Raw genomic sequence first — 27,450 nt, forward strand, 5'->3', positions numbered from 1 at the left:
TGAAATATAATATTCTTTCTGAAAATTATTTCCCTCCTGCTCTCCTCTCTTTGCTCTCATCTTTGTAATCTGTATCTAGGTGCCCACCATTCCCACTTCCCAGAATTCCTTGAAACTGGCAGCATTAAATATTTCCCTTGTACTGATCAGTTGTCTCAGGGGTAAGGAAAGCAAGGATCTGACATCTCCAGCAGCAGCAAGTGGTGTCAGGTCATGTCTCAGACAGCGTACGATTGTGGATCAAACACAAAATAAATGCAGCAGGTTAAAAGGGCAGCTCAAAATGTTTATGAAGTTGAGGTAGGGTCTCTCAAACCTCCTTACTCATCACAGGAAGGAAGGGAAATTTTTGTTTCCAAGCACTTTTTGAGCAAAGGCCCAAGTACTGAAGGGCTCCACCAGAAGTACCAGAAGATCAGGAGGAAAGCATATTCTATGGGGCTCTGCCTCATCTGGGAATCAAAGTTCTTTCAAGACCAGAAATTGCTCTATCTCCATGAATGGAAGAATCTACTCATGAGCAACTGCAAAGACAGTAGATGTCTGTTTTCTTCTGTTTTCTAGGGGAGGAATAAGTACTTAGCTGTAAATAAACTGAAGTGTCAGGTGAATCCTCAAGACTTCCTATCTCAAGTCTCAAACCACAAAGCAGACAAAGGCCCAGGTCTGGTTCAGACCCTACTGGAAGTAGAAAAGGTACATAAAAGTGGATAAAGAAAACTGACAATTTTTTCCTGCATAACCCATTGTGCGTTAGGTGAAAGCGGGAACACACTGTACACAAATCTGCAAGAAAGTGCAATTAAAATAAAACCAACAACTACACGAGAAAATACTTTCCATCTGTGCACAGCACAAATATCTTGATGTTGTCAGCCTGTCTGGGACACGAATCGTGGTGACAGATATATGAAACAACGCCCATAAGACCCCAATTTAATTATTAGTTACAAGTGTTTATGATTATCAAACCCACATCTGTTGTGTAAGCACCCAAGTTTTCACCATGCAGGGGTTACAAAGGCATGGTTTACTTCTCACACCCACCCCCCTTCATCTGCTGAATCATCAGCTACCAGCCACACCGGGTCTGGATACCAGATTAACAGGTTCACTCATCCAGTACACTCCTCTAAGGCAAAGTCATCCCTACAGTTTTTCAATTTGTTCATTATTTTTCAGGCTCAGTGTTCAGACCAGAACACATGCCCTAAAACACATCTCATTTGGTGTCAGGCCAAAACACGTCACATTGGAAAACATGAGGCAGTGGTGGAGATGTAAAAGTCAATATATACATAGCTCTTTGGAGATTAACCACTAGACAAAGCTGGATTTTACTTCTAATATTGAACAAACAGCAGCATTAAAAGATTAAACTCTCAGGCAATGAAACTGTACAGTGTGTTTTTCACTGGAGCATCCAGGAGCACACCTTTCTCCTCATCTCATTTTCTTGCAGGAAACTTCACAAAGTGAAACCTGTGCACACTCCAAAACCTGAACAGTATTTAAACAGTTCAAAGAATATTTATGTCATCACTGAACTGTAAAAATAAATACAACAACCAATATTTGCCTACAACTTCTTAAGAACAAGAATATATTTGGAGAAGAACACCGGCACTTCATGTCACAAGGACCTAAACCAAAACAATGGGTAACAGCTGTCACGATATTTCATTTTTCTTCAATAGCTATCATGGAAGATCAGACATGACTGGGTGAAGTGCTGGTAAATGTCATCTGCATAAGACAAAACTTCTTGTCTTAGGAAGTAAAACGTTAAAGCCAAACCAAATCTGCTGCAAATCCAGAAATGGAACTAGAAATCACAAATTTAAAACCTACGCTTAACCGCAGTTCTGACAAATGAAATAACACCTGAAACATCAAGATCACCAATAGAAAACATTTTCTAAGTACTATGGCATCTTAAAAAAAAAAGCTGTAATTAGCTGCCGTGTATAGAAAAAGCTCCATTTTGCTACATGATGCTGCAGTGCTTATAGAGTATTGGTGACTGTCACTGTGAATACCATGAAAATCTAGTAGAAAATACAGACATGAAAGCCAGAATTCTACCAAAGGCTTCCTGGAGAATACTACTCCACGAAGATCACTTCAAAGAAACAGAATATAACATCATCCTAAGAATAAGACTTTTCTGACAGCCTGCTGTAATTCATTAAAGAAAAAATACCCTATGCTCTCCACTGAGGATTATTTATAAATGGGAGGAAAACAGCTAACTAAAAGAACTTCCCAAAACACAGCTATGAACCTTTTCCTCAGAGTAACTAAAAAGCAAGGCTTAACTAAAAAGCAAAATTTAACTAGAAAATCACAGTAAAAGCAAAAAACATTGCCTGCTTATCAGCCATTAAAATGTGAAGTATTCAATGGCTCAATATCTGCCATTTTCCATGGGAAAAAACAATCACAACAAAACAAGACTCCCCTCTCAAAGCCCCCATTATATGTGTGAGGAGAAGAGATAAGGAAAAATAAAAATTGCACAGAGCAAAGTTCTACAGCTGCTCCAGGTCTTGAAAATGGTGGTGCAGCCCCAAGCACCTGGGATATAATAAACTATAGAAAGGCTGGTTTGGTATTGCACCACCAGCTGACAGCAAAGACTTTCCCCTCATGCAGGAAGCTAGCACTTCTACCTATTAAATAGAAGCTGTATTGCACATCACATAGATATTAGTAGTCAGAAAAATTAACTCCTCTGGTTTTCAAGAGATTTTTTTTGACTCTCGTTATGAAGATTAGGTTAGTTTTGTTCCTGCATTCCTAATATACATATATTTGAATTTATTTCCAAAATATTAATCTACTACTTAGAAGCATCTATGCTATTAAAGATCCCTTACAAAGAGTTGCACCTTTTCAGACTAGGGGTGACTGAACAGGTATTGCATGTTCTGCTTCCACCCTTCAATATCAATGAAAAGGTTTTTTAACACCTGGAATGTAAATCAACTTAAAAAGACAAGCAAAACTAACTTGAGGAGTTTGCAGCCTGCAGATTTCTGTTATGCAGTGGTCAGACTCTTAGTAACACTAGTTACCACAGCAATCAATCTAGATTTACTTTCTGTATTAAATTTCAGCTTGCAAATGTTCATTCTTGCTTATAGTAAGAGCATATAAATCAAACTACATCCACTAGGTGATTTCCTGCAGCCCACAAAGATACTCCCTCTACTCAGCTTTTTTGAATTCCAAAAGACAGAGGAAAGCTCTTCGCGTTGAAGAAAGTTATTTTAAGCCACAAGAAGATTATCCCTAACTTGTCTTTTACCCACTAACTAGGCAGACCACTGGAAACTGGTCCTCACCTTCCATATGGAGGCATGCTGGCTATCCAGCACATGCCAAGGTCAACTAAGATGCTCTAATTTCCAGGTATTTCCTACTGAAGTACACCATTTCAGGTAAAATATATTTGAATAATTCATCACTGTTTGCTCCTGTCTTCACAGACACAATCAATCATGTCAGATCTTAGCTAAAGCGCAGATTAGTTTAATTTAGTTTTACAACAGAGTGAAAGTAGGCTTCTAAGCTACTACGTATCTAAGCATCAAATCAAAACTATTAACTTTCTAACAATCTGCTTGTGTATAACCACTTGTGAAACTTAAAATATTTTATGCTGTATACTTTGTTTTTGTTTTAGCAATTGAGTCTTGGTTCTTAAAAAAAAAAAAAAAGTACTTCAGAGTAGTTTATTCCCTATAGTGAACCTATAATGGAAGGCATTTGTTTTTAAATGTATGAATTAAAGTATATAAAACATCCATACAATAACAACATGTGATAAACATTTATTCTTTGGCTAGTCCCAGCATATCTAGAAGATATGCATGGATTCAGACCTTACAGCAAACATCTACAGAGTCAGGAAAAGCTCTTACATGACTTTTTTAAAGAAGCCTTAACTTCCCTGGCTGAAAACAAACAATTTAAAAACAACAACAACAACAAATTAAGAGACAAATTTCAGAATTAGATCTTTCCTATTTTTTGGATGTCTGTGCTATGCAACGACTTGTACAAAACAAAAGCATTTCCCACTGGTTAAGGAAAAAGAATCAAGATGACTGGTTGAGGCCCTGTAGTTATCACTTAATCCACTGCAAACAGGAGGGAACTTCTGGGATCCAACACTTTCTCCTTCCATTTTCAGTGAGGGTCTCTCACATTACACAAGACTTGCAAACCTCCTCCCACAAGCACTCACTACCCTTCAGATACAGTGATATCCTAACTCATTTCCCACCCAGCTGCTTATAAGGCTTTGCTGACTATAACAGCTGAGCTATCCTCCCAAACAGCCTCTCAGTTAACCAGTCCAAGTCCTTGATGGAATAAGGATTATCAAGGTAGGAATCCTGAAAATGTATCCCAAATCGAATTTAAGAGGCTCCCAGCTTGTGAGAGGCAATTACTTCATGCTGGACTCCTTATTTTCATACAAATTAATATCCTAATCTGACCATTCTCTGGTTCAACCCACCACGATACAGCATCCAAACCAAACCCCCAAAACATAATGGTAAATTTGCTGCAATAGCTGAAAAAAAGGTGGCATTTTTCATTTCCCTGGGGGCAAGCAAACTAAAAATTAAAAAAAAACCAAACCAAAGAACACCCACATTATTTGTTTCCCCATCAGCCGTCACTGAATTTAATGTTTAATTCCAGGGCTGTTCCTTTGCTTCATTTTCTTTGCCTTTTTTTCCTGTGGTGGCATTAATGATGAGGCATGAGGGCACTGAGGATGGAAATTTAACTGAAATTAAAATTTAAAAAGTCTTAAAGCAGAAGGAACATTTTGATGTTCAGTAAATCATGATCTACCTTTGGCACCTGGCATCATCCACTATTTATATTTAATACTGTATTTATATTCCTAAGCTACCTCAAGAAACTGAGGTATCAAGAAACTTGAGGTATCAACCTCAAGAAACTGACTGGCTTTTAAATATCTTGATCTTTTGCAAGTCTGAAGATCCCCAGGAAGGCTCTACGGTACAGAACGTGGGGAAGACTTCTATTGCTCTAACTAGCACTTCACTCCCACCCTCTTAGCAAATGAGTAGGTATGATGCTGCAAAAGTCAATGAACTCCATTCTAACCTTCCATTTTCATCCCAGCAACTTTCCAAATTTCCTTTGAACTTCAAGACAAGTCTTTAGATACTCAGGTTCACTTAGCTGCAGCATGTTTTGTGGTTCATCTAATTGCTAGCTGATGTGCAGCAAAGTGCTGCCTGCAACAAGACTATGAATTCCAGCGGAAGGAAGAGCTGTACCCTTCAGTTTATTTACTTTGTAGGCAGGTTTTAAACAGGCATGGCTTAGCTAGCAAAACCTGTTCAGCTGCTAAATCAGGAGCAAAAGCATTCCACCAAAAAGGCACACGCAAAACCCTTTCAGCTTTTGAAAATCTACTGTTATGGTATGAGGGTATGAGCTTCAGGTAAGCTGCCACCCTGCACACCTTAGCCACATGCCAGCAGCCTTAGACACAGCCTGGGAAGGCACAAGCCCACATTCTGAGGAGAGAAGGACAGCTTTGATAAGATACTATCAGCAGAGCCAAGGGAGAAGTGAATGCTGCCAGGCTCAATCTAGACCAGCAATGCATCACTCACCTCCAAGTCGTGAAGCTGGTATTTTCAGAACTCACAAGAATTGGAAGAGCCTGTACAGAGTTCAAAGGATTTACTTCAAAGAAACACCGTCTCAGAAGCAGATTTTGAAAATTTGCAGGTTAAAAGCGTCTTTCTCAGCAGCACCTGCTTAGTGTATATTGCACAGCAGCATTGGTCCTGCAGGTCAGGCTATTTCCAGACCCAAAGGTCAGGCTGACAAAAGCACTTGGCAATTTTCATGCCACAAGGCAGGCAACTTTGCATCACCTCTTCCTCAATAAGCCCTCTACCAAACATCTTCATTGGCCACTGCTAAGCATAACAGGCCACCACACAGCTCTGCACAGCACTTCTTCTCAGTCCCATTCAGCAATGTTGTGCAATGAAGCAAACCTCAAAGCAGGCAGGACGAGGACCTGGCAGGCCAGGCAGCCCCACACTAGGTACACACACAAGTCAGTCCTTGTCACTTCATAACAAAAATAGCTCCTGAGACCTGTGCCAGCAGCCTACACAAATAGTCACATCCACCTGCCATGCAGGCTGACCCCCATTACAGTCCCACTGACACAGCTATCCTCCCCTTCCAACTTCTCAACAAAAATCTCTGAAAACACAGGAGCTGAGCACTGCTGAAATAGAGAATTCAGTGATCATGAGAGAGACTACAGACAAATCATTAGATATTTTTAACCAATAAACTCCAGCGGCTGAATTACTTTGCTTTGCCTTATGGATTTTCTTGCCAGGTCATACAACCCTAAGTGATATGGTTTTTGTTTTAATGAAGACTTTTCTATTACCACATTGTCCAATTTCTGCATTCCTTTGTAACCTGAATGCCTCTTTGGAAATATTTTTACATGCAATTCCATAAAAATAATACAATAAAACTTTAATACCCAGACCAAGGCAGATCTGTACCCTGCATCATTAAACCCATTAGGTTAATTCCACAAACATCTACTTCTTTCAGCTTACAAACCACTGAAAACTTTGACAACTAATTCAAAAAGAAGAGAAAAGAAGTTCACCCAAGAGCTCTAAGGCTTCAATTTGTTGAAATGCTGGCATCTGGCAGAGAGGAGGTTGTGACTACTTAAGATCAGCAACAAATCAGAAATAGGTTGTGTATTCTACTAAAACTTTCAGAAAAGTGTATGATCAATAACACAAAATTCAACAGGAATGCTTAATTAGTCTCACAAGGCTATACATGGTTCTATTTACCTGAGCCACCTGGATTACCAACCACCTCAAAGCTTAGTGACACAGCTAAATAACAGAAGTGAACCTCTGTTTGGAAGGCTCTAAAAACTAAAGTCAAAATGCCTATGTAAGGGAAATTATGATGACTAGTAAACCACAGTTGGAGAAAAATAAGACTTCTGAATGCATTCTTATCATAGCTTCCTTAAAGCTCATCCTTATATGGTTTATGGAAACAAAGTATCCACCCCAAGGAAGTACTGACTCATAAACCTGAAAGCCTGAGTTTTAACCATCATCTAAAGTAAAGCCTGGATTGTTAATAGTTTGAAATCCTTTCTTAACTTGCATTCTTTCTGCATGCTCTTCTTATTTTTCTTGTAATAGCCTTTCCTGCCATTTTATTTAGAAGTTACATTATTCTCACACCACGCCACAGAGACAATTTAAACTTTTAAACTTGAGGAGTTCAGAACCCCCTGTAACAGTGACTAAAGTTGGTTCTTGGAATCTGTAGTACCATTCCCCATACTGTTGCTTTTTACTTTTGTGAAATTAAATAGTTTAAAACTAACCGACACTAGGGGAATACTTCAACAGCCGAGGAGCAAAGGACTCGAGTCTCTTAAAATCTACATAAAGGTGCCTCACTTCGTCATCTTCAGACTGGGAACCAGATCATGCGTTTAGTCCACAAGGTTTGTCAGAACACATTCCTCACACAGCAAAACACTCTTCCTCCTGTGTATTTCCATCATTATAATGATTTCTAATAAAAGCAAGTCTAGGAACAATAAAAACTGTAAGTAAAAAGCATACTGAGCTAGTCTTACTGCAGACAACCCTTTTTGAAATGGATAACTTGAAAAATTATCTTGGAAGATAGAAATTAAATGATCCATATAATTTTTTCCCTATAGCTCCAATTCATATCATGAGACTTTCAGCTGTTCTTAAGGTACAGGTCTAGACTTCGTGTTTCCTGAATGAAAACCTAAAAAGATGAGGGGGAATGGTATGATAAAGCTCCACACTCAGGCAAGCATATAAAATAGAATCATAGAATGGTCTAGGTTGGAAGGGATCTTAAAGATCATCGAGTTCCAACACCCCTGCCATGGGTAGGGACACCCACCCACTAGACCAGGCCACCCAAAACCCATCCAATCTGGCCTTGAACACTTCCAGGGAGGGGGTATCCACAACAAACACCATTGTGTGTTTTAACACTTGAGTTTACCAACTGCAGGACCCATTGTAAAGGCTCATCTGAATTTTGGCTCCGAGTCCTGTCAATATGGACATCAAAAATATCCAGCAGAGCCTAGTCTCACTTGTAGAAACATCTGGGCAACCATGTGGTTTTGAAAGGTTCAGGGGGAAATAAACCACCATTACCATCACTGAAGTTCATTTATTGCTTTTTAATACTCATGCTCATTCACAAAAATCCATAAAGTCATTCATTAAAGAGCTGAAAGCAGAACTGAACTGTAGTAATGGTTTAGTGTTCACCTACAGCACACACAGAGATTTCTGAAGCACTGAAATACAGCAAGAGAAATAAACAAATGATATAATCCTTTCGCTTCCCAAGATGAGTGATGACAATGCCTTTTGTGCCAAGTGTTTGAATTTATAAGGAGAGGTGAAAGAAATTAATTTACAAAGCCCACTATAGTTGTGCAGATCTATTGTGTGAAAAAGAGAACAATAAATTTTGTATTATAAAAGCAAAAGCCATTGTGTTCCAGGCTTTTCTGTATCACTTATTTTTTATCCTTGTATTGCTCACTGACACTTTTTCCAGAAGTTTCATGGGTATCATTATCTCACGTAACAGTGCAAATACACAATTCTTTGTCCTTCTCAATTCTAAAGAACCGTTAACTTAGCAGTCTGGAGAAACAGTCCCCAAAAATAATATTTAAAATAGGTGGTGGCTCTTAGCTGTTCAGCAACTTACATATTTATTTATAGAAGTCTATGTTAAGTTACTGGACTTGAAAATACGTACAAAAAGCAAGCATCTGGTTTCCATCTGTCCATATGGGAACCAGGAAAGGGCTTGTAATTGAAAACAAAATATTGGGGTACAAGAGAACAATATCTCAGTGAGGGAGGGATGCATACAAAGAAAAATACCCTACGAAATCCATTTAACATCTAAAAAACCCCAGACTATCAGGAAACTAAATCTGCATGCTACAAAAATAAAGAAAAATACTCCACCAGAATTTTAAGTAAGATCTAATATTAAGATCAGCACATAACACATCAAAATTATATTTTTATTTCACAATTTAAAAATTATGGCCTTCATAATTAACAGCAATGTTTACAAAGCTAATTAACTTTAAAGACATACACCTGAAAACACTTGACAACCCATGCAAATGTTAGGCACCTACTACTGTATACAGCTATTTTATCTATTTGTATTTAAGCAACCTCCAAAGTGGACTTGCAATTGTAACAGCTGTAATTCCGGTTCCCTCCAAAGGCAGAAAACAATTCTATATTTAAAAAACCTCAACATGCCATATTGCTGCACAAAGGAGCCTTTATTCTCCCTTCAAATACTTCACCAACGTTAATTTACAAGTTACAAAATATCCGAATTAGTTTTCCACAAGAGGTATGCACACATCTGCCTCCATAAATATACTACTTTAAACCTGTAAGTTAAGCTTTTTGAAGGCATTGCTTTAAATATCGCCTCTAACCTCCCAGGCAAGCTACTTCTTCCTCTTCATTTTGTTTCTCTTAATTTTTATTTTCTCCACTTAGCACACAGAGTAGAGAAGCCAAGTGAAAACCTGGCCAATGGCACAAAAGTGTATCAAGTTAAAGTATTTATAATTAGGAAGCTGATGGTTAAGAATTTCCTCTCTTGCCTTTGCAACATAGACTTGCAAAGTTTCCTTTATACCTTTTTAAAGGTATATACCCATTTAAAGGTACAAACAACAGAAATAAATCTCCGGCTAAACAGCAATCAGAGCAAGGAAGCTTACACCAGCAGAGGAGCTGGGAGAGCACTGTCTATGGCTTTGGTTTCACGGGATCCAGGCAGAATTAGAAGCATCTGAAACCATGAGACTGCAGACCAAAACAGGTACAAGACAGGACATCTGTCCCAGCCCCAGATGCTGAAACTGAGGCTATTCCTTTGATCTCTACTAGTCTGATCCTGATTTAGCCTTCAGCTGCCAGGTAGCTGATGCTGGTGAGTCAGATGCTACGCTGAGTAGGAAGGGTAAGAATAGGAGGGGACTGGGCTAACTCATAATTAATTAGATCTTTAAACCACTCATCTCTGCACCCAACCAGAAGCAGCCTCAGACAAGTTACTGCTTGACTGAGACACACCTGCTTTTCCTTTCCTATGCCTGGTATTAACCCTGCCCATCAATTTATGGTGAAGGGAGAAAGTGGGCCACCTGGAGTGACTCAGCGGCCTCCTGGAAAGTGCATTTCTAAATGAACTGCTTGCTTTATTGGGACACAGAAAAGCAAGTGACGCATTAGATACAATGCATAATTCTTCTGATGAGCTGGTACAATACCTCTGTTTCATCAAGAAGCTTTTAATGCCAACTTTAGAATTTTCACTCAAGAAGATGCCCTAGGCATGAGCCACACATCAAGACACTCACTTCCTCAGAGGCTGAGGAAAGGGAACCCCTGATTAAGAGTAGCTAAGGACCAAAGTACCAAAAGACAACAAGAAAAAACCCAAACAGCTAGTATGGCTGAATTGTAACCTCTTAGAAAAGATCACACTTGCACAACCATTCAACGTGTCACTCAGAGCTGGGAACAAGCACCACCACCCAGGAGAGCTGGACGTTTGTCAGACCTACAACCATGTCATCTCTTTTATTCTTATACCAATGAACTCTGAGAGAGATTCTGTTTCAATTAAGGGCAGGATAATTTGACAGAAAAGGTAGTAACTGCTGAAGAGATACTGTTATGGGCCTCAACCAACACTCAACCAGGAACTTCGCACTTTTTAAGGAGGGCATCAACAGCAATCATGGGGTGAAACTGCTGTTGTTTTCATTGATAACAAGAAAAGATGGTTCTCATTATGTGATGGTTTCAGAGGTCAATCCTCCTCCAAGATGTTCCCTCACATTATTAAATAAAAATAGCAGTCTTCTAATAAAAGCCAATATTTAGCCCTGAGAGACTTTTCAGAGCTTGAAGGAATTTCTTGCTTGTGCTGCTGTTCTTCCTGCTTCAGTTCCAATAATCCGCACATAAGCATCCTGCTCCCTTCTTCCAACCCCTCCTGAAACATAGTCTCTGGCTATCAGCAGTAAGCTTAAATTCCATAAACCATTATGTTTCAGGAATGTGGAGAACAGACAAAACTAACTTCTAAAGTAGATGCTGCAATTAGCAAACAGAGGCTGTTACTTTGTAAAACAGTGCTATGGCTTTGGGAAACATCTCTTCCTGACTCTCAGCTGCAGTATTTTCATCAATGTAACTCAAGGGCTGTTTAACAAATCCATCATTCTGTTTGCCAATAAAAATGACAATGTAGGATTTCACCCAAAAGGGAAGTGCTCCTAGTTGATCACGTGAGGGAAAAACAATCTAGATAAGACCTGTTTTTAATTAAAAAAGTGTTAACAAAACTGGGGTTTAAGTGGAAGAGGAACTAGACTTTATTCAATGTAAAGCAGGCGACAGAAGGCTGGTAAAGGCCTTTGTCGACTCACATAATTAACATCTAACAAGTACTGTAAAATACTATAAGTTAAGACACATTTCAGTGTACAGCAGCGTACCTTTCAACTGTGGTCGCTCCATGAGCTCTGCCAAACCACTTACATGTTTTTATCTTCCAAACAACTGTTACAATGGCAATTAATTGGGTTTTTTTTAAAAAAAAAAAAGAAAAAGAAAAAGAAAAACATCTTACCTTTGCAGAGTCATGTTCAGATTGCCTGTACACGCCTTGATCTTGTTCTGTGCTTCGAGATGAGTCATCCCGTCTGTACTTATCCCGTCAATGGTGAGAACCACATCACCTATCCCAACTTGTGCTCGGGCTGCTTTGCCGCCATCGTTCAGCTGAAATATCACAAGAATGGTAAATGAGAAACGTGGATGGTTTGTGTTCATATTCTCTGAATACAAGACCACAATATCTCACAGTGCTGTTTCGTAGAAGGAAAGAGAAAAAAAAAAATTCTACCTTTTCTCCTTTGTATGTCCCTGTGAAAGCTGTTGTACTATCTTTCTTTCCAGTGAAACAATTTTTAGTTTCTTCTTCTTAATTCACTTGAACAACAGAGAAAGTATTGCCCAGTATTGCCTTTTATTAAAAATTAAACTCCACTTTTACTTTACTGGCTGGAAGCCAAAAAATTTACCAAAAGATGGAAGCAAGGATAGGCACATAGAGTTTCTAGGATGCCAAGTTCCAGTGTCTTCTCTTTTCTTATAGGAAATTGTTCTCACAAGAAGAGAGAGGAAGGCTGTAACCCAGCTTTTCCCATTCTAGATTTTCCATCTATACAAAGTCTTCAAAGTTTATGTATTTGTCAATGATTGTTCATGTCCATGGAAGTCTTCCTTAATAGTGAAGCTGACTTTTCTCCCACTGCAACTACTAGAAAGTCAAAAGTTCAGCATCACAAATTTCAGCCAAACCGTGTTTGGTCTACTTGAATGAAACAGTCTTTCAATAGAAACCTTTGTAAAATGCATATTATCAACCTCAATTGGAAAAAAAATTAATCTTATCCACTTCCCACTGAATTTGTGGTTCCTTGTGACAATGACCAACTACAAAATACAGCCACCAGTCTCCATACCATTCACTTCTCCAACAGGAGAAGCAAGGCTAGGTCTTGAAAACTGTGTATGGCAAACGGGTAGCAATACATTAAATACTAGGGACTCAGTCCTCACATTTGTTTATAAACAGCCACATGGCAGTAAATGGACAAGTGCAAAGCATTCCATCAGCCTAACTGACTTGTTTAAGGCTCTCCTAAAGTCTCAGAGTCTAATACATGACAGCGGTGACAGGTATTGACAGTATCGGAAACAAATACTTTAACTGAAGAAAAAATATTGCCTAATACTGCAAAACAAATGCAATACTCCAGAAACATACAATGTGACAACATTGATTGAAAGCAGGAAATTTCACATTCAAAAGATCGCAGCTGGCATTTTTCAACAGACATCTATGTGCAACAGACATTCGCAGTAGCAATCCCAGCAACTAAAAACAATACACAAAAAAAAAAATAGGAAAGTCCTTCCATTTGGTGTTAATCCTATCCTGCATTGGGTCTGCATGGCAAGTTTTTTGTAGCAGAGGGGCCATAGGGGTGGCTTCTATGACAAACTGCTAGAAGCTTCCCCCATGGCCAACAGAGTCAATGCCAGACAGCTCCAAGATGCGCTCGCCGCTGGCCCATCAAGGCTGAGCTCATCAGTGATGACGCTAGTGCCTCTGTGATAACATAGTTAAGAAGGAAAAAAAGCCTGTGCAACAAAGAGCAGTAGTCAGAAGACAGGAGTAAGAATATGTGAGAAAAACAACTCTGCAGACATCAAGGTCAGTGAAGAAGGTGTTGCCTCAGTCACTGGAGCAGAGATTCCCCTGCAGCCTGTGGTGAAGACCATGGTGAAGCAGGCTGTCCCCCTGCAGCCCATGGGGGTCCATAGTGAAGCAGATATCTACCCGCAGCCTCTGGAGGATCCCACACTGGAGCAGGTGAATGCAGCTGAAGGAGGCTGTGGCCCCCTGGGAAGCCTGCAGTGGAGCAGGCTCCTGGCAGGATCTGTGGACCCATTGAGAGAAGAGCCCATGCTGGAGCAGGTTTGCTGTCAGGATTTGTGATCCCTAATAGACCCACACTGAAGCAGTCTGTTCCTGAAGGACTACACCCTGTGGAAGGGACCCACGCTGGAACAGTTCATGAAAACTGCAGCCTGTGGGAAGGACTCACATTGGAGAAATTTGCGGAGGACTATCTCCCACCGAAGGGACTCCACACTAGAGCACGGGAAGAATGTGAGGGGTCCTCCTCCTGAGGAGGAAAGAGCGGCAAAACCAGTGTGTCATGAAGTGACCATAACCTCCATTCCCTGTCCACCTGTGCCACTTGTGGGGAGGAGGCAGAGAAAACAGGGAGTGAAGCTGAGCTCAGGAAGAAGGGAGGGGTGGGGGGGTAGGTGTTTTAAGATTTGGGTTTATTTCCCTGACTTGACTGGTAATACACTGAATTAATTTTCCAGAGCTGAGTCTTTTTTGCCTATGACAGTAATTGATGAGTGATCTCTATTTGTACTTATCTCAACCCACAAGCCTTTAATTCTATTTTTCCCCCTCCCCTGTCTAGTGGAAGAGAGAATTGACAGAGCAGCTTTGGTGAGCACCTGGCCTCCAGCCAGGGACAACCCACCACCACTACTGGATACATTATTCTGGTGAAAGGGGAGGCCTCAGATTTAAGACCGCTTGTCATCTCTTCGGATTCAAAATAACAGCCACTCCCTCAGCCTTACAGATCAAGGAAACAATTTTACCCAGAGTTGAAACCAGGAGAAAAGTAGCAGAGCTAGTCCCATGCAAGGAAGAAAGATAGAAAACAAATGAAAAAGATGTGCTATTTCCTTTGCATCCTTGTAAAAAAAACAAAATTCCACCAATATTTGGTGTTCACACCCAAATTCTAAGCTAAGAGACTCAATTAGTCTGAAGCACACACCAGGGAACCCCATGAGCATATAGAAAGCTATGACCAACATAGCTATTTATAGGAAAGCTCCTCAAACCTTTGGGTAAGGGATGGAAGCTGCCATAAACAGATCCCTAAACCAATACGTTACGGCATGCTGACATTTGTCAGCAAGGTCTGGAAAAGGGAAAGGAATGTAAGGGTGTTAAAAGCTAAAGGTCAAATGGATCACTGTACTTTGTGATTGGACTGCCCAAGTGAATAAAATTTAGCTTTCCCTAAATGTACACAAATGCACATAATGTTCATCCTTCATAATTTGTGATGAAAAAAGCAACCTACATACATTCAGCAACAAGACCTCAAAAGCAGGCTTCAAGAATAATATTTCTATGAGGGGCAGGGGGTAGCCTTACCATCCACAGAAGTATAAAATAGAACAAATTAATTTTTAAAAAAACAAAAACCAAAAAAAAAAAAACCCAAACAAACCAACCCTTTCTGTTTAATTCTGGTGGTCAACACACAACTGCCCACAACTAATCATCTGACTCTCCTGCAATCAAGCTGTTGCCTACTGGGAATGAAGGTCTTCGCAAGTAAACACGGGAGGCAGTAGTAAAATAATTTCAGCAAAAACACAAGCTGAATAAAACCCCTGAAAAATATGGCTGGAAAGTGCACCCTGGAGATGGGGAAAAAAAAGATAGGTCCTGAGAAGTGTTATGAACCCCAGACTATGTCCACAAGACCTGCCATACAGGCAGGGAACTGAATCTGACTTATAGGCAAGACTACCACAGACACATCTGAATTATGAAATTACAGGACAAGCGTCTGAAGAGCTGCACATGCAGAGGAGTGCCAGAGCAGTAACATCCTTATCTAGATACAGTGGATAAGACTTCCAAGTAACACCTACTGATTTCAGATAGAGGGATCTGACTAACCAAGAAAGGTTGGTACTTCTAGGAAATCTCAGCCAGAGCATAAGTTTTCCCTGAGAATACCGGCCAGCATCCTTGGTTTGGTAAGCGCCTGCAAAGAATTGTTACTGGAACTACAGGGCAAAGCTTTATCATAAATGCAAAAATCAAAACTGAAAGAAAGTCTCCCCACGGTTTCCATTGTGCTAAGAAATAACTCAATCTATTTAAATTTTTTTTCATGCTGATTCTGAAAAATCCAACAGATGCAGAAGATATAAAAAGATGTAGATGCTAAGATATAGGAAATTTTGAAGTGCTATGTATACATCATTACTGCTTTTGTACAGCCTTTTTTTTCCTGCGTGAACAATTTTGTTCTTAAAGCATAAATTTAGCTGTAACTTAGTAAAATTATACTAGTCACAGAACTACAGTATTACCTGTGCTTAAATACCAAAAGATTATTAAACTGATAAGCAAAGCAAAAAAAAAACAAAAACAAAACCAACAAACGAACAAAAACCACCAAACCAAAACAAAAAACCTAACGCTGAAATCCTAGTAGGAAAAATGCATATCCTTAAAACACACCATTATTAAATACATGTATGCAAACAAATGGAATTGATGCAATGAGACACACTCATGGAAGATTACGACATCAATATTATACAACAAGTTACTTATGAATCAAACTAACTTCTAAGCACCACAAATACTCTTGAAATTCTTAATGGATCTGTTTTAATTCTCTGTTTACAGTATGAGGCAAGTTTTTAAAAGCAAGCATGAATTATAGCTACAACAAAATAGGGAGGTTTTTTACATTACAAAGCAGATTTAAAACTACTAAACTGCCAAACCAGGAGTGTTTCCTCCTACTTAGTTTCATGTCCTCATACTCTGGGAAGTTCATTTGGAGACAGAGGGGGAGGCAAGCCGGAGAGGCATTTCACGATCAGGCACCTGCTGAGGCCAATCATTCCCACAGCCCCCAGCAGCAAACCTCTTTTTGGCCCCTCAGCAGCAATTAGTCTCATGGCGGAAAGCCAAAAGCCTGCCTATGCCATTGAGAGATGCTCAGGACGCTTTCTAATAAACATCAATAAAATCACCCAGCTAATACCAGATCTCAGTTTTGTTTGACAAAACAAAAAACCCTCAACATTTTTTTGTTGTTCTTGTTGATTAAGCATAGAATTCCAAAACTGCAAATATTATTCTAAAATACATTTCAAACAGAAATAAATCAAAAGTAAACCAGCTCTTGAACTTCAAAAGCAACAGTACATAAAGTAATCTCAGCACAGTTCTATAGTGCCTCGAGTTTCTAAAAGCAAACAGCCACAAACACACTGGAATACAACTGTTTTCTTCACTTAAATTTTAGCCAGCTTATTATTTTGTTTTGCAGTAACCAACATAAAACTGAAAAAAGCAATAAAAAATAACTTTCTTACTCTAAAGGATCATTTTAAAGATCCTTTCCAGGAAAATCGCATGTGTGCACATACATGTACATCTATGTCTCAATCAATGTACTGTTTAGCTTAATTTTTAATTAACATAGCCATCTATTTTTCCTTACATAACTAAGAAGAAAACTTGCCAAGTGCCTCTTCTTTGAACTGTCGTTTAGGTTGTATGCAGTAATAAATTAATTACTTAAATTGCAGTTACTCATAAGACAAAGGTCTTTTTGATAGAGATGGAAGTTTCCTGTTATTTTTTCCATGCTGCCTGCCTTGAATCTATCCCAGCTGCAACTGGCTCATGTGATAGTGCATAATGACTGCTCTCCCAAAGAAACTGTTTCATAGTCTGACAGTAAATAATGGTGCCCTTATCACACAAACATCCTTCAATATCACCTGCAACTTTCTCTCAGAATGTGATTCATTGCTCTCAAATTAAATTTCCCTGGGCTATCTGAAATCCCTCAAGTTTGATTTTTACCTCTGAAGCATTTCTGACAGCTGGTTGGCTACAGCAGTTTGAAGACATGCGTAATCAAGGCAGAAGTCTTTATATTATTACCACTCTTGCCTCTCTTTCAGTCTAAGTATTAAGGTACTCTAAACAAAAATACCAAACACAACACACCCACATACAAAAAGAAAGATTACAGGAGAATTTTGCAGATTCACAAAATGAGCAATCAGGCAACATCTCTTTTATCAAATAATGCTCCGCCTTTTCACAGAGACCAACCACAGAGGCCTTATCTCCTCACTATAATACACTTTCTGCTAATATTTGCCTCATTATTATCTTGTTTAGCCTCATTTCACCTGACCAAAGTACCACCTAGCACCAAGAGCCAGTATTTCAACAGTGTGCTCTGCAATGTACATAGAGCTTGAAGTATGCTAGAAAGCACCCCTTTGATCAATCACTGCAAGTTTGGAGAGGCAGCCCTTTCTGTATTTTTTAAGATCACAATTTCACCCTAACACATGGTGGGGGGGCACACTGTAGCTGCTCTGGTTCCCTCACCTGAGTAGCATGCACCCAACCTGATACCTGACAGGTGGCCCCAGCAGAATGCAACCTGCAGAGGTGGCAGCACGGCACCTTTGGGTTCCACACCTGAGTGCAAATAGGATACTGTTGTGCTCCAGTGCACCCTCCCTAACCAGGTGGCTTACCAAAGCCCTTCCCCACCTCTTTCCCTACCAGGAAGGAAGCAAAAACTGAATTTACACTCAGGACTCCTGACACACTTGGGATCTAGCTTACCACTTCTGCATGAAAAAAAGAGCCATGACAGCACCTGCTCTTTGTGGCAAATAAGCTTCCTTTGCTCTCAATGGAAACTAAGACCTGTATCATATTCCTCACAGCCTTTACTACAGCAATATTATTCGCATAGCCAACAGATTAGCCAGCCAGTCTCAATACTTGCTTCCAAATCAAGAACATACATGCCAATTTTAAAGTCCAGATCAAATTTATACAGCTGAGTTGTAAGAACCTTAATGCAGGGTTTGCAGTGGAAAGCGCTGACACAACCAGCTATAAAAGGGGTTATGAGGCAGTCCTGCAAATAAGCTGAAGGTTTTCCCCAAACCAAGCAGGGATCAAAATCAGCCTAGGTCAAAAACCTCTAACGATTAACAGAGTATTTTGCTACATATCACTGACAGGAAAATGTGCCCTCATCTAGCTTCCTGCATGCTCCTATAGGTATTTATTTGCCCCATTTTGGCCCCTGTAACTTTAAAGGTGCTTCCAGACTGATCTACAAATCTGTAATCTAAGGCATACAGAGCACACCAATAATCAATAAAAATAACATGTAAAGGAAAAAAAAGAAGCATAAGACAAAGTACCAACCCACCATACTTCTCAGTCTGGCTGTAGACCCCAACAGCAGATACCACCTCAGCCCTGGCCAGAGAGCTACCTATGCCTCCCAGGTCTCCCAGTTTTGCTACATCCCTTTCCCTCCAAGGGCAGCAGGTCCCCTGCTGCAGAGCTGCAGTGGTTTGGCTGCAGCAGATGCTAATCAGCCCTTCAATTCATTGCCGCTCTCTGAAAACAAGAGGGAGAGCCCATAGGCATTCAGCCACTTTGCCAGTGAAGAACTCACAAAACCCTCTCTTGCATTTCATTCCCAGTTCTTCTACTTACTCCTCAGCAGTAATCCAACATGTATTACAACAACATAGATATAAATAAGATTGTGCCTTGTGTCCCTATAGTCCCACATTCAAAAATTATGTCAAACAAAACCTAACACAAAGTTTGAGTTTTCCCCTCCAAACAAACACAGCTGAGCGTGCCTGTGGGTTCCCAGATTTTAGGAAAAACTCAAACGGTTTCAACCCTTTCTGTCTCCTTCGTGACATTTTTCTCTTACTGTATTTCAGCCCTTATTATTTATCTAAAGCACTCCACAAAATACTTTAACTCGCTTTTGCACTTTACATAAACTCTTACACACGCACACATCCATCACTCTGTCCATCCCCACATGCACCAAACATGGAGCTATGCACACAGAGAGGAGCATGAGAGGACACTGACTGCTAAAAACAGAAGAGGCATCACGTAATGTTAATTACTCTTACATACAATTGGGTTAATATAGAAAAGGATCAAAAAATATAAATTAAGTCTACAAAATAGAGTAACTGCACAATGCATAGGCTCTTTGTTCATACAAGCCCTCTTATTTTTCAATCAACTAATGCTAAACAGATCAACTTCAATGTCAGGGGAACACAGCAGAAGCCCTCAGCTTCCCTTGCTTGCCCCAGAACAGGTTGTTAATAAGCAGCAACAGTTGCCGTATGCTGATGCCAGAAGGGTTATTAGCTGGTGCTATCTCTCACTTGCAACAGCTTGACTAACCATGGTTTCCTTACACCTCTACTTTTCTGTGAGGAGGTCTCATCTCTGCTACCTCTCCCCTCTTCCTTTAAGACAGCCACTTGAAGCATTGAAGAGAACAAATATATAAAAGGATTGTCACCAAGAAGGGATGGGCAGTGGGTCCCCTGAATAACAGAAAACAACTGATGTTCTGATTTGGAGAAGAAATAATGTCACAATGTCAAAAAAACAAGTTGTCAAAAGGACTAAGGCAAAATAATTCAGACATCCTGGCTAAAAATCATACTTGCAAAGAGAATGTGGGAAATTTAAAAAATACATGCTTTCTAGATACTTATATGATGGAAAATTATTTACAGTCAAGTGCCAGAACATCTGCAAATATTTAAGACCCTAAACTAGTCGCTTTCACTAAGCCTTCTCTCAAGAAGCTCAGTTGTGTTCTCATGCTGCCAGCATGTCTTGAAGTCCCATGTATTTTAACGGGCTGTCTTCTCTCTGAAGATCATTCCACTGTTTGGAGAGTTTACAGAACTAATAGAGATTTCTCCCTGGGAGACTATACACCAGTGGGTAAAAATTACTGCCTACCTAATTTCTCGGAGAGACAGAAAGAGGAAATGGAATAAAAATGTAGCTAGAAAAGCAATGTAAACTTTGAATGGCTGCTTTAGCTTTTGGGAGTTGCAAGTCTGTAGAGTCCAGTTATAGGGTTGGGTTTTTTGGACAGCTGATACAAATTAAATCCATAACCAGAACAGGCAAATAATTGGAACTGCTAAGGAGGCATAATCTTAGAAGCCACACAATTTGCATCATAACAAAATTTTAGGTGCCTGTCTCATTTTGAATAAACAGATTGGGAAGTTGCTTAGTAAGTTTTTCTGCTGGGGCCTCCTGAACCAACTGAAAACAAAGAAGAGTTAGTTTTCTCTAAGGAAGCTTAAGTGTGAAGTGGCCAAAGGGACTGAACTCAGCTTCTTCCAAAAAATTTATTTCCATACAGTAAAGGCAAAATGTATGAAGATGTCTGCAGTGCATATAATGGTGTACTTATTTCCCAATCAGGATTATTTGCCTTCATTTACAGATGATAAAATTAATTCCACTAGCTGTACATCCATCTCCTTGATAACCTCAGTAGCCCTACATGTGTCATTTGGTTTTTGTAAGACGTTCATGGCCTACAATTTAGTGACTCTTAACAGGATATATCATTCCTGCCTTAAACGTGATGTAATCTTTACAGAATATCTAATTTAGGAATACAAATAAAATAACATGTTATACTGTGTAAATTAAAGGTATTGATTTTTCTGCCTTGGAGTCCTTCTCATAGGAAAAATAAGAGCCTCATACAGTGTAGTAGTGAGAAGAAAACACAACTAATTAAGAAACCCCATACATGAAAGCGAAGCAGAGAGAGTTAAGTGGGGAAGCGTGAACCAAAAAATCATCAGACAAAAACTAAGAGCCAGTGGCCAAGAAAACGCTATAACAAATTGAATCCTTCATGATACACCAGGCCACGTTTCACTTTCTCCTAGCCAGAAACAAACCAGGCATGCATAAACACGCAGGAAACAAGCGGCTTGCTTCAAAGAATTGAGATAATTATAAGCTGCACCACATGAATAAAGAGGAAAACGGAGGCAAGTTCAGGCACAGCAAGTACTGCTTATTGGCACAATTCATCTATCCAGGGAGCACAGCTCACCTGAATGCCATCCCAGACTGGCACTCTTCAAAAGCTGTAGCAGAAATCCACTTTCAAGGTGAAACCCAAGCGCAGCAATGAGAGCCCATTACATCCACTCCCCACAGAAAGTTTTGTCACACATAGGAGTCACATATTTCGAAAAAAAAGAACAAAGTCTGCTAGCATTATATCTGGCAGCCGAAAAGGCTGAAGACTCAAAGCTACACTTCTTCCAGCTCTCCTTTGAGCACACAGCTCAGCACCCAAGGAGAGTGCAGATTAAATGCATGAAGGTGCAGAAGCTTCTCCAACTCAACCATGCTCCATCAAGAGAGTTCTCATTTTAAATATGTATATGTATATATTATATATTATATTATGTATATATTATATTATATATTATAAATGCTTATGGCATATTTCTTTGGTAATGTGGAAGAAAAAGGTAACCTTAAACATGTGAAAGGAGACAGCTCAGCTCAGATAAATAAGCTCTTCTGAAGTGCATGACAAGTAACAATTTAACAATTATGGCTAACACGCTGCTGTGCTGACACCTACTCCAGGCCAATGAACGCACAGTCCTATATCTAAGTGTCTTCATTTAATGCAATGGAGAAAACACTCCTCAGGATTAGTCGAACACAAACTCCTAGCACAAAGAAATAAAAGAGAAATAGGAGACATTAGTAAATCCTAGTGGATATCTTGCCTTTTATATGCCAAGGGAATATTACAGCAGACATTTATTTTAAGCCAAACACTTACTGGCTACAACCCTGAAGAATAAAATACTGTAGAAAAAAGTCCAGTAAAAAACCCTCAGAAAACAAGAAACACATTTTAAAGAAGTTACATATAGTTTAATAAACTCATATTAGCTGTTTATAGCCAAGACCAAAATCTTCATCACAAGCTAATAAAGCTCCTGAGAATATATACCAATTTCATATTTAATTTTCCATTTAGAAGTTACATATCTATATATACACACACTTTCCACACTTTTTTAGTTTACTTGACTTTAAATATCACTTTTATGTGATTTGTTTATAGAGTTCCAGGTGTGGGGGTATTATAAATAAATGTATCCATATGAGTATTTAAAACACTGGATGTATAACTAGAGATAGTATTATACACATATATTTATTAAGTAAATATTTACATTAAAATTTATTTTATGCACGCACATATCTACCTAAATAAAAAGGCATCTGTTCTCTCTGCTGGGGACCTATATGAGAAAATCATGTGAAGATTATTAACAGTTTTTTTAGGGGGCCTGTGGCAAAAAGCACTTATCCAGAGAAAACACAAAGCTATTAAGGACAAATGCTATGACTGCAAAATGAAGATCCTTTTAAGTAAATTCTTTTTACTATTTGATCGCCAAATGCATTGCAGACGTTTATGACTGAGTATAAACCCATGTGAAACTTCCTTACTAAAGAAGCAGAAAGGAAAACTTGTTGCCAGTATGAACTTGGTCTAAACTTCTTGCTGCTGTATTTTAAGTCTTCTGGGCTCTGCTGCTGAGAGTTACACCGCAACAAGTAATCATGATAACCTAAAGTCCGAGTTACACTGTGACAAGTTTCTTCTTCCTTGGCAATCTAGAGATCCAAAAGTTACACAAACAACTGAGCAATGAATAAGGCTGGTTATCAAATAGCTCTGAAAACTCAATGAAGAAAACTCAACACTCTCAACTTACTCCCTGCAATAGTCTATCACTTGCTTTCAGGATAGCACTGTGCAGTGGAAAGTGTCTGGCCACTGAAACCTGGGCTTGCAGAGCAATCCTGTAAAACAGAGTATTGTAGTCACATTATCTCTCTGGTGACTTCTTATTTTTTTTTTTATTTTGTCTCTCTTTTTTTTTTTTCTAACCCCTTGCCCTTTGCATGTCATGATCTCCGAACTCTATACTACCAAAACTAAAATCACATTTCAAAATTAAGACACAGAAAGAGAAGCCTACCCTAAATACACATAATAAGCTCTACTTCATTATCACATCTAAGGAAATAAAAGTTCAAATCATTTACAGTCTTTAATTTTAGGACTAAAACCAAGACTGCTCTAGCATTCTGGAAAAAAAAAATCCAATATACACTGCTGATTACAGACAAAGCTAGGAAACAATTTCAGGTTAAACAATGCAACACCAAAACCCAATACCCATCCATTTCTCCAACTGGATGCAGTCAAGATGGTATGGAAAGCCTGAAGGTTTTGTTTTTATTATTGTTGATAACAGCAGAAAAAATATTGATCCTTCACACAGGAGTCACCAGCCTCCTGTGATATATACACTTCTCATGATCTCCAAGATCTACATACAAGCTCTTGAATTCCTCCAAAGTATTTATGAATAAATACCTGTCCATCAGTCAAGCAGGAACCTTTGAGAAACACGATGACAAAGCCTACCTTCATGCCTGCTAAATCTGTGCAATCTCTTTTTTATCTTCAAGCTTCTTCACCAAGTACCCAACAGCAATAAAAAATTTTACTGTAGAAAGACTTATGCTAGATTTCAAGTAATTCCTAGAAGTAAATGTGTTACTTCCAGCAGTTCTAGAAGTGTCTTGCTGTCTCACCATACCCCCCTGAACACTACTGGATTTTGTATATCTCAAGTCTGTGTAGGCCACTCACAAACAAGGCTCTGGTGAAAGCTAGGAGCATGAGTGATTACATACCCTTTGGCAGTAGAAAGATAGGAAAGACAAATCGGAAAGGTATTCAGAATAAATCATCAGGGATGTTTACTGCTGAAGATCCTCTAAAGAGATTTTCCATATCAGTCTGAATCCAACAAAACCTACGCAACTAACATAGCCTCTCAAAAGCAATGAAAATCTCTTCATCTACCTAGAAAAAAAAGGAAGTGAAAAGAGTCCAGAGAAGAGCGACAAAGCTGGTGAAGGGGCTGGAGAACAGGCCTTATGAGGAAAGGCTGAGAGAGCTGGGGTTGTTCAGCCTGGAGAAGAGGAAGCTGAGGGGAGACCTCATTGCTCACTACAACTACCTGAAAGGAGGTTGTGGCAAGGAGGGTGCTGGCCTCTTCTCCCAAGTGACAGGGGACAGGATGAGAGGGAATGGCCTCAAGCTCTGCCAGGGGAGGTTTAGGCTGGACATTAGGAAAAAATTCTTCACAGAAAGGGTCATTGGGTACTGGAACAAGCTGCCCAGGGAGGTGGTTGAGTCACCTTCCCTGGAGGTGTTTAAGGCATGGGTGGACGAGGTGCTAAGGGGCATGGTTTAGTGTTTGATAGGAATAGTTGGACTCGATGATCCGGTGGGTCTCTTCCAACCTGGTGATTCTATGATTGCAAACCAGCTCTTTAAGTCAAAAGAAGCTGCAAAACTTGGGCTGCAGGAAGACAACCAAGCAAAACCACTGCCATATACTGAGGTGAGACAGGGAATGTAAATCGTTTCCAAAGTTGCTGAGGCTCCACCTTCAGTTTATAAGAACATTAAATTAAATTATAGAAATGTTTCAGTCCTGCCCATTACCTTACTCCCCAAATATCACCAGGCAGCGTAAGATGTGTTACTCAAAGGCCATCACAGAATCAGGCTGGCCACTGGACCAGAAGGTCCTGATGGCTTCCCACCCAAGATCACCATTCAAGGCACACTTAATTAATCACCAAACAGCAACAGCATCACCAGTCCAGCTGTTGCAGGTGGAAAGCAGGAATAACCACATGCACGGAAGTACAACGTGAGACTTAATGTGCAGCCAGTGACCCTTGGCAAGCAAGGTCCTCATGTCATATGAGCTGGTGACATCAAGGGTCATTTGCATATTTATTGCCTGTTTAAAAGAACAATTTTAGGGGAAATTTTTTTCCTCATATAACATTTTTATTCAATCAGTTTCTAAAAGCCAAATGAGTTCAGTGTGACAATGAAAAAGCTACAGACGGATCTGAGCTCTTCACACAGCCATTCATCATGCCTTTCTTGAAGTTAAGAGCTTCATACGTTTCTCTCTGGTCACCTACTTGGAGGCATCAGGTATCTTAAAACTACACAGTCTACCAAAGGGAGGCCCTAGATTTACAGCACACATTCCTGAGTGGCTCTTTCAGAGACTGAGGAGTCTGGAAGCATTTCATACTTCTTGCTAGTCTTCAGTTACAGTCCACATCTCTAATCCACTAAAGGGTTTGCTTTTCCAGGGAGCACAGGGATGTTTTCTCTGCCTTCTAAGCTGCTAGATTTAACTAGTGTAAATATAGCATCCAAAGTACGCTGAGGTATGCGGAGAATATAGCATATTCATACACTAATAAGAACAAGAGCACTTTGTGATAAGAAATTTGAACAAAGGCATTAGCACCGACATGGCTACAAAAAATATGAACATCTATCCTTGCTTGAACTTGATGCTGGTATTGGTTTAATATGCATAAATTCTCAGTTTGAAGTTTTATTTCACTCACATAAGATAATTTAAATTAATATGGAAAAATCACATGAAAGCTGAACCCTATTAATATCAGTCTTGCAACTGGTTATAGTATGAAATGAATTCTGAACAAGAAAGTCCTGCAATAAAGTTGGAGATGCTTTTTTTTTTATTTCCCTCCAACTTTCCAGTAATATTATCTTTAACCTTCTTTGTGCTACAACTAGGGAAGGATACAATACCTTGTTGTACACTGTAGTATTCTAATCTCTGTGCACTATTCTACAAGTCATCAACACAAACAACAGCCATGAAGGTACTGAAGAAAGACACAAACATCTTCGACAATCTCTTCTTGACCAAAAATGAAGAGTGCACTAAAAAAGTTACTATTTAGTAGTTCAACAGGGCAAATATTTCAGCTAACATAGAAAACAGACTCTCTCAGAAGAGACTTATTATCTGAATCTTCTGGCAGATTACTAAGCCACCTTTTGCACTGCTTTTTGAATGCAGAGATGGAGAACAAAAGCAAACCATACAAGCAAGAGCAGACAATTACCTTTATGAAAAATTAATAATGCTGGAAACCTTGGGGTTAAAATATCTTCTTAGAAACATACCTTTATTCCCACTCACAAACAAGGTGAGAGGAATACTTTACAGGTTTTTCTCTTTTCCCGTTCTCATAACGATACCAGTGACTTGACAGGGTCATTAGGTCAAATGAAGACACTGAATTTCCTTCTTACAATACATGTATTTGAGTGTGAACTGGTGTTCAGTTCCTCAGCACAAGAAAACTCAGGCAACTGGTAGTCTCCCTTCCAAGGGAAGGATTTGAGGAAATAAATCATTACAGAAATACAGCATGCACAGCTCTGAGTACCCACCACAAGACGCTGAGGCCAAACTGCAGATTTCTGCTGAGAACTCCAGTTGATATCGTGCAAAGTTTGGACCAGATATTAGCAAGACACCTGGGTGATGACATGCCCTTATAGATCTGATATCAACCAATTAATTTTATATTTAACCCTCTCCCTACAATGCAAGGCCTCCCCAAACCCCTGTATCTCACACCATCGTTACAGACAGTGACTACATTAAGGACTGCGATTCTAAAGAGGCTGATATGAAAGGCTCAGTGTTCACACCACAAAAGCTGAAGGCAATACAGTCTCCTCCAGGGCCACACACTGAGCACAGCATGTTGCTGCACATTGTCTTAAAGACTAGGAAATTAGCAGCATCCAAATCAGGACCTGTGGGGAGGGGAAGGGGAGAAATTTGAGTGTTGCAACAGTATCAAAATAAATGCTTGAATACATTAAGTAGACACGGAGGATGACTTGATGGCTTTAAATTATAAGGGGGAAGATTTAGATCAGGCATTACGAAGAAATTCTTCATAACAAGGGTGGTGAGGTACTGGCACAGGTTGCCCAGGGAAGTTATA

General features: G+C 39.5%; 2 protein-coding genes across 11 annotated transcripts in view; one reads left to right on the forward strand and one right to left on the reverse strand.

Moving 5' to 3' along the window:
- The window catches only part of PDLIM5 (PDZ and LIM domain 5), a 128,775-nt gene that overhangs the window by 74,393 nt on the left and 26,932 nt on the right, over nucleotides 1–27,450 (reverse strand). For all 10 annotated transcript variants that reach the window (XM_069855607.1, XM_069855605.1, XM_069855604.1 and 7 more), the window contains exon 3: nucleotides 11,818–11,969. In XM_069855607.1, the coding sequence (XP_069711708.1) occupies nucleotides 11,818–11,969 (152 nt within the window). The remainder of the gene's footprint in view (nucleotides 1–11,817; nucleotides 11,970–27,450) is intronic.
- HPGDS (hematopoietic prostaglandin D synthase) overlaps nucleotides 1–27,450 on the forward strand; it is a 210,853-nt gene that overhangs the window by 25,351 nt on the left and 158,052 nt on the right. The gene's annotated exons all lie outside the window — the stretch shown is intronic.

The sequence above is a fragment of the Phaenicophaeus curvirostris genome, chromosome 4 (genome assembly GCF_032191515.1).
Source record: "Phaenicophaeus curvirostris isolate KB17595 chromosome 4, BPBGC_Pcur_1.0, whole genome shotgun sequence".
Classification (NCBI taxonomy): domain Eukaryota; kingdom Metazoa; phylum Chordata; class Aves; order Cuculiformes; family Cuculidae; genus Phaenicophaeus; species Phaenicophaeus curvirostris.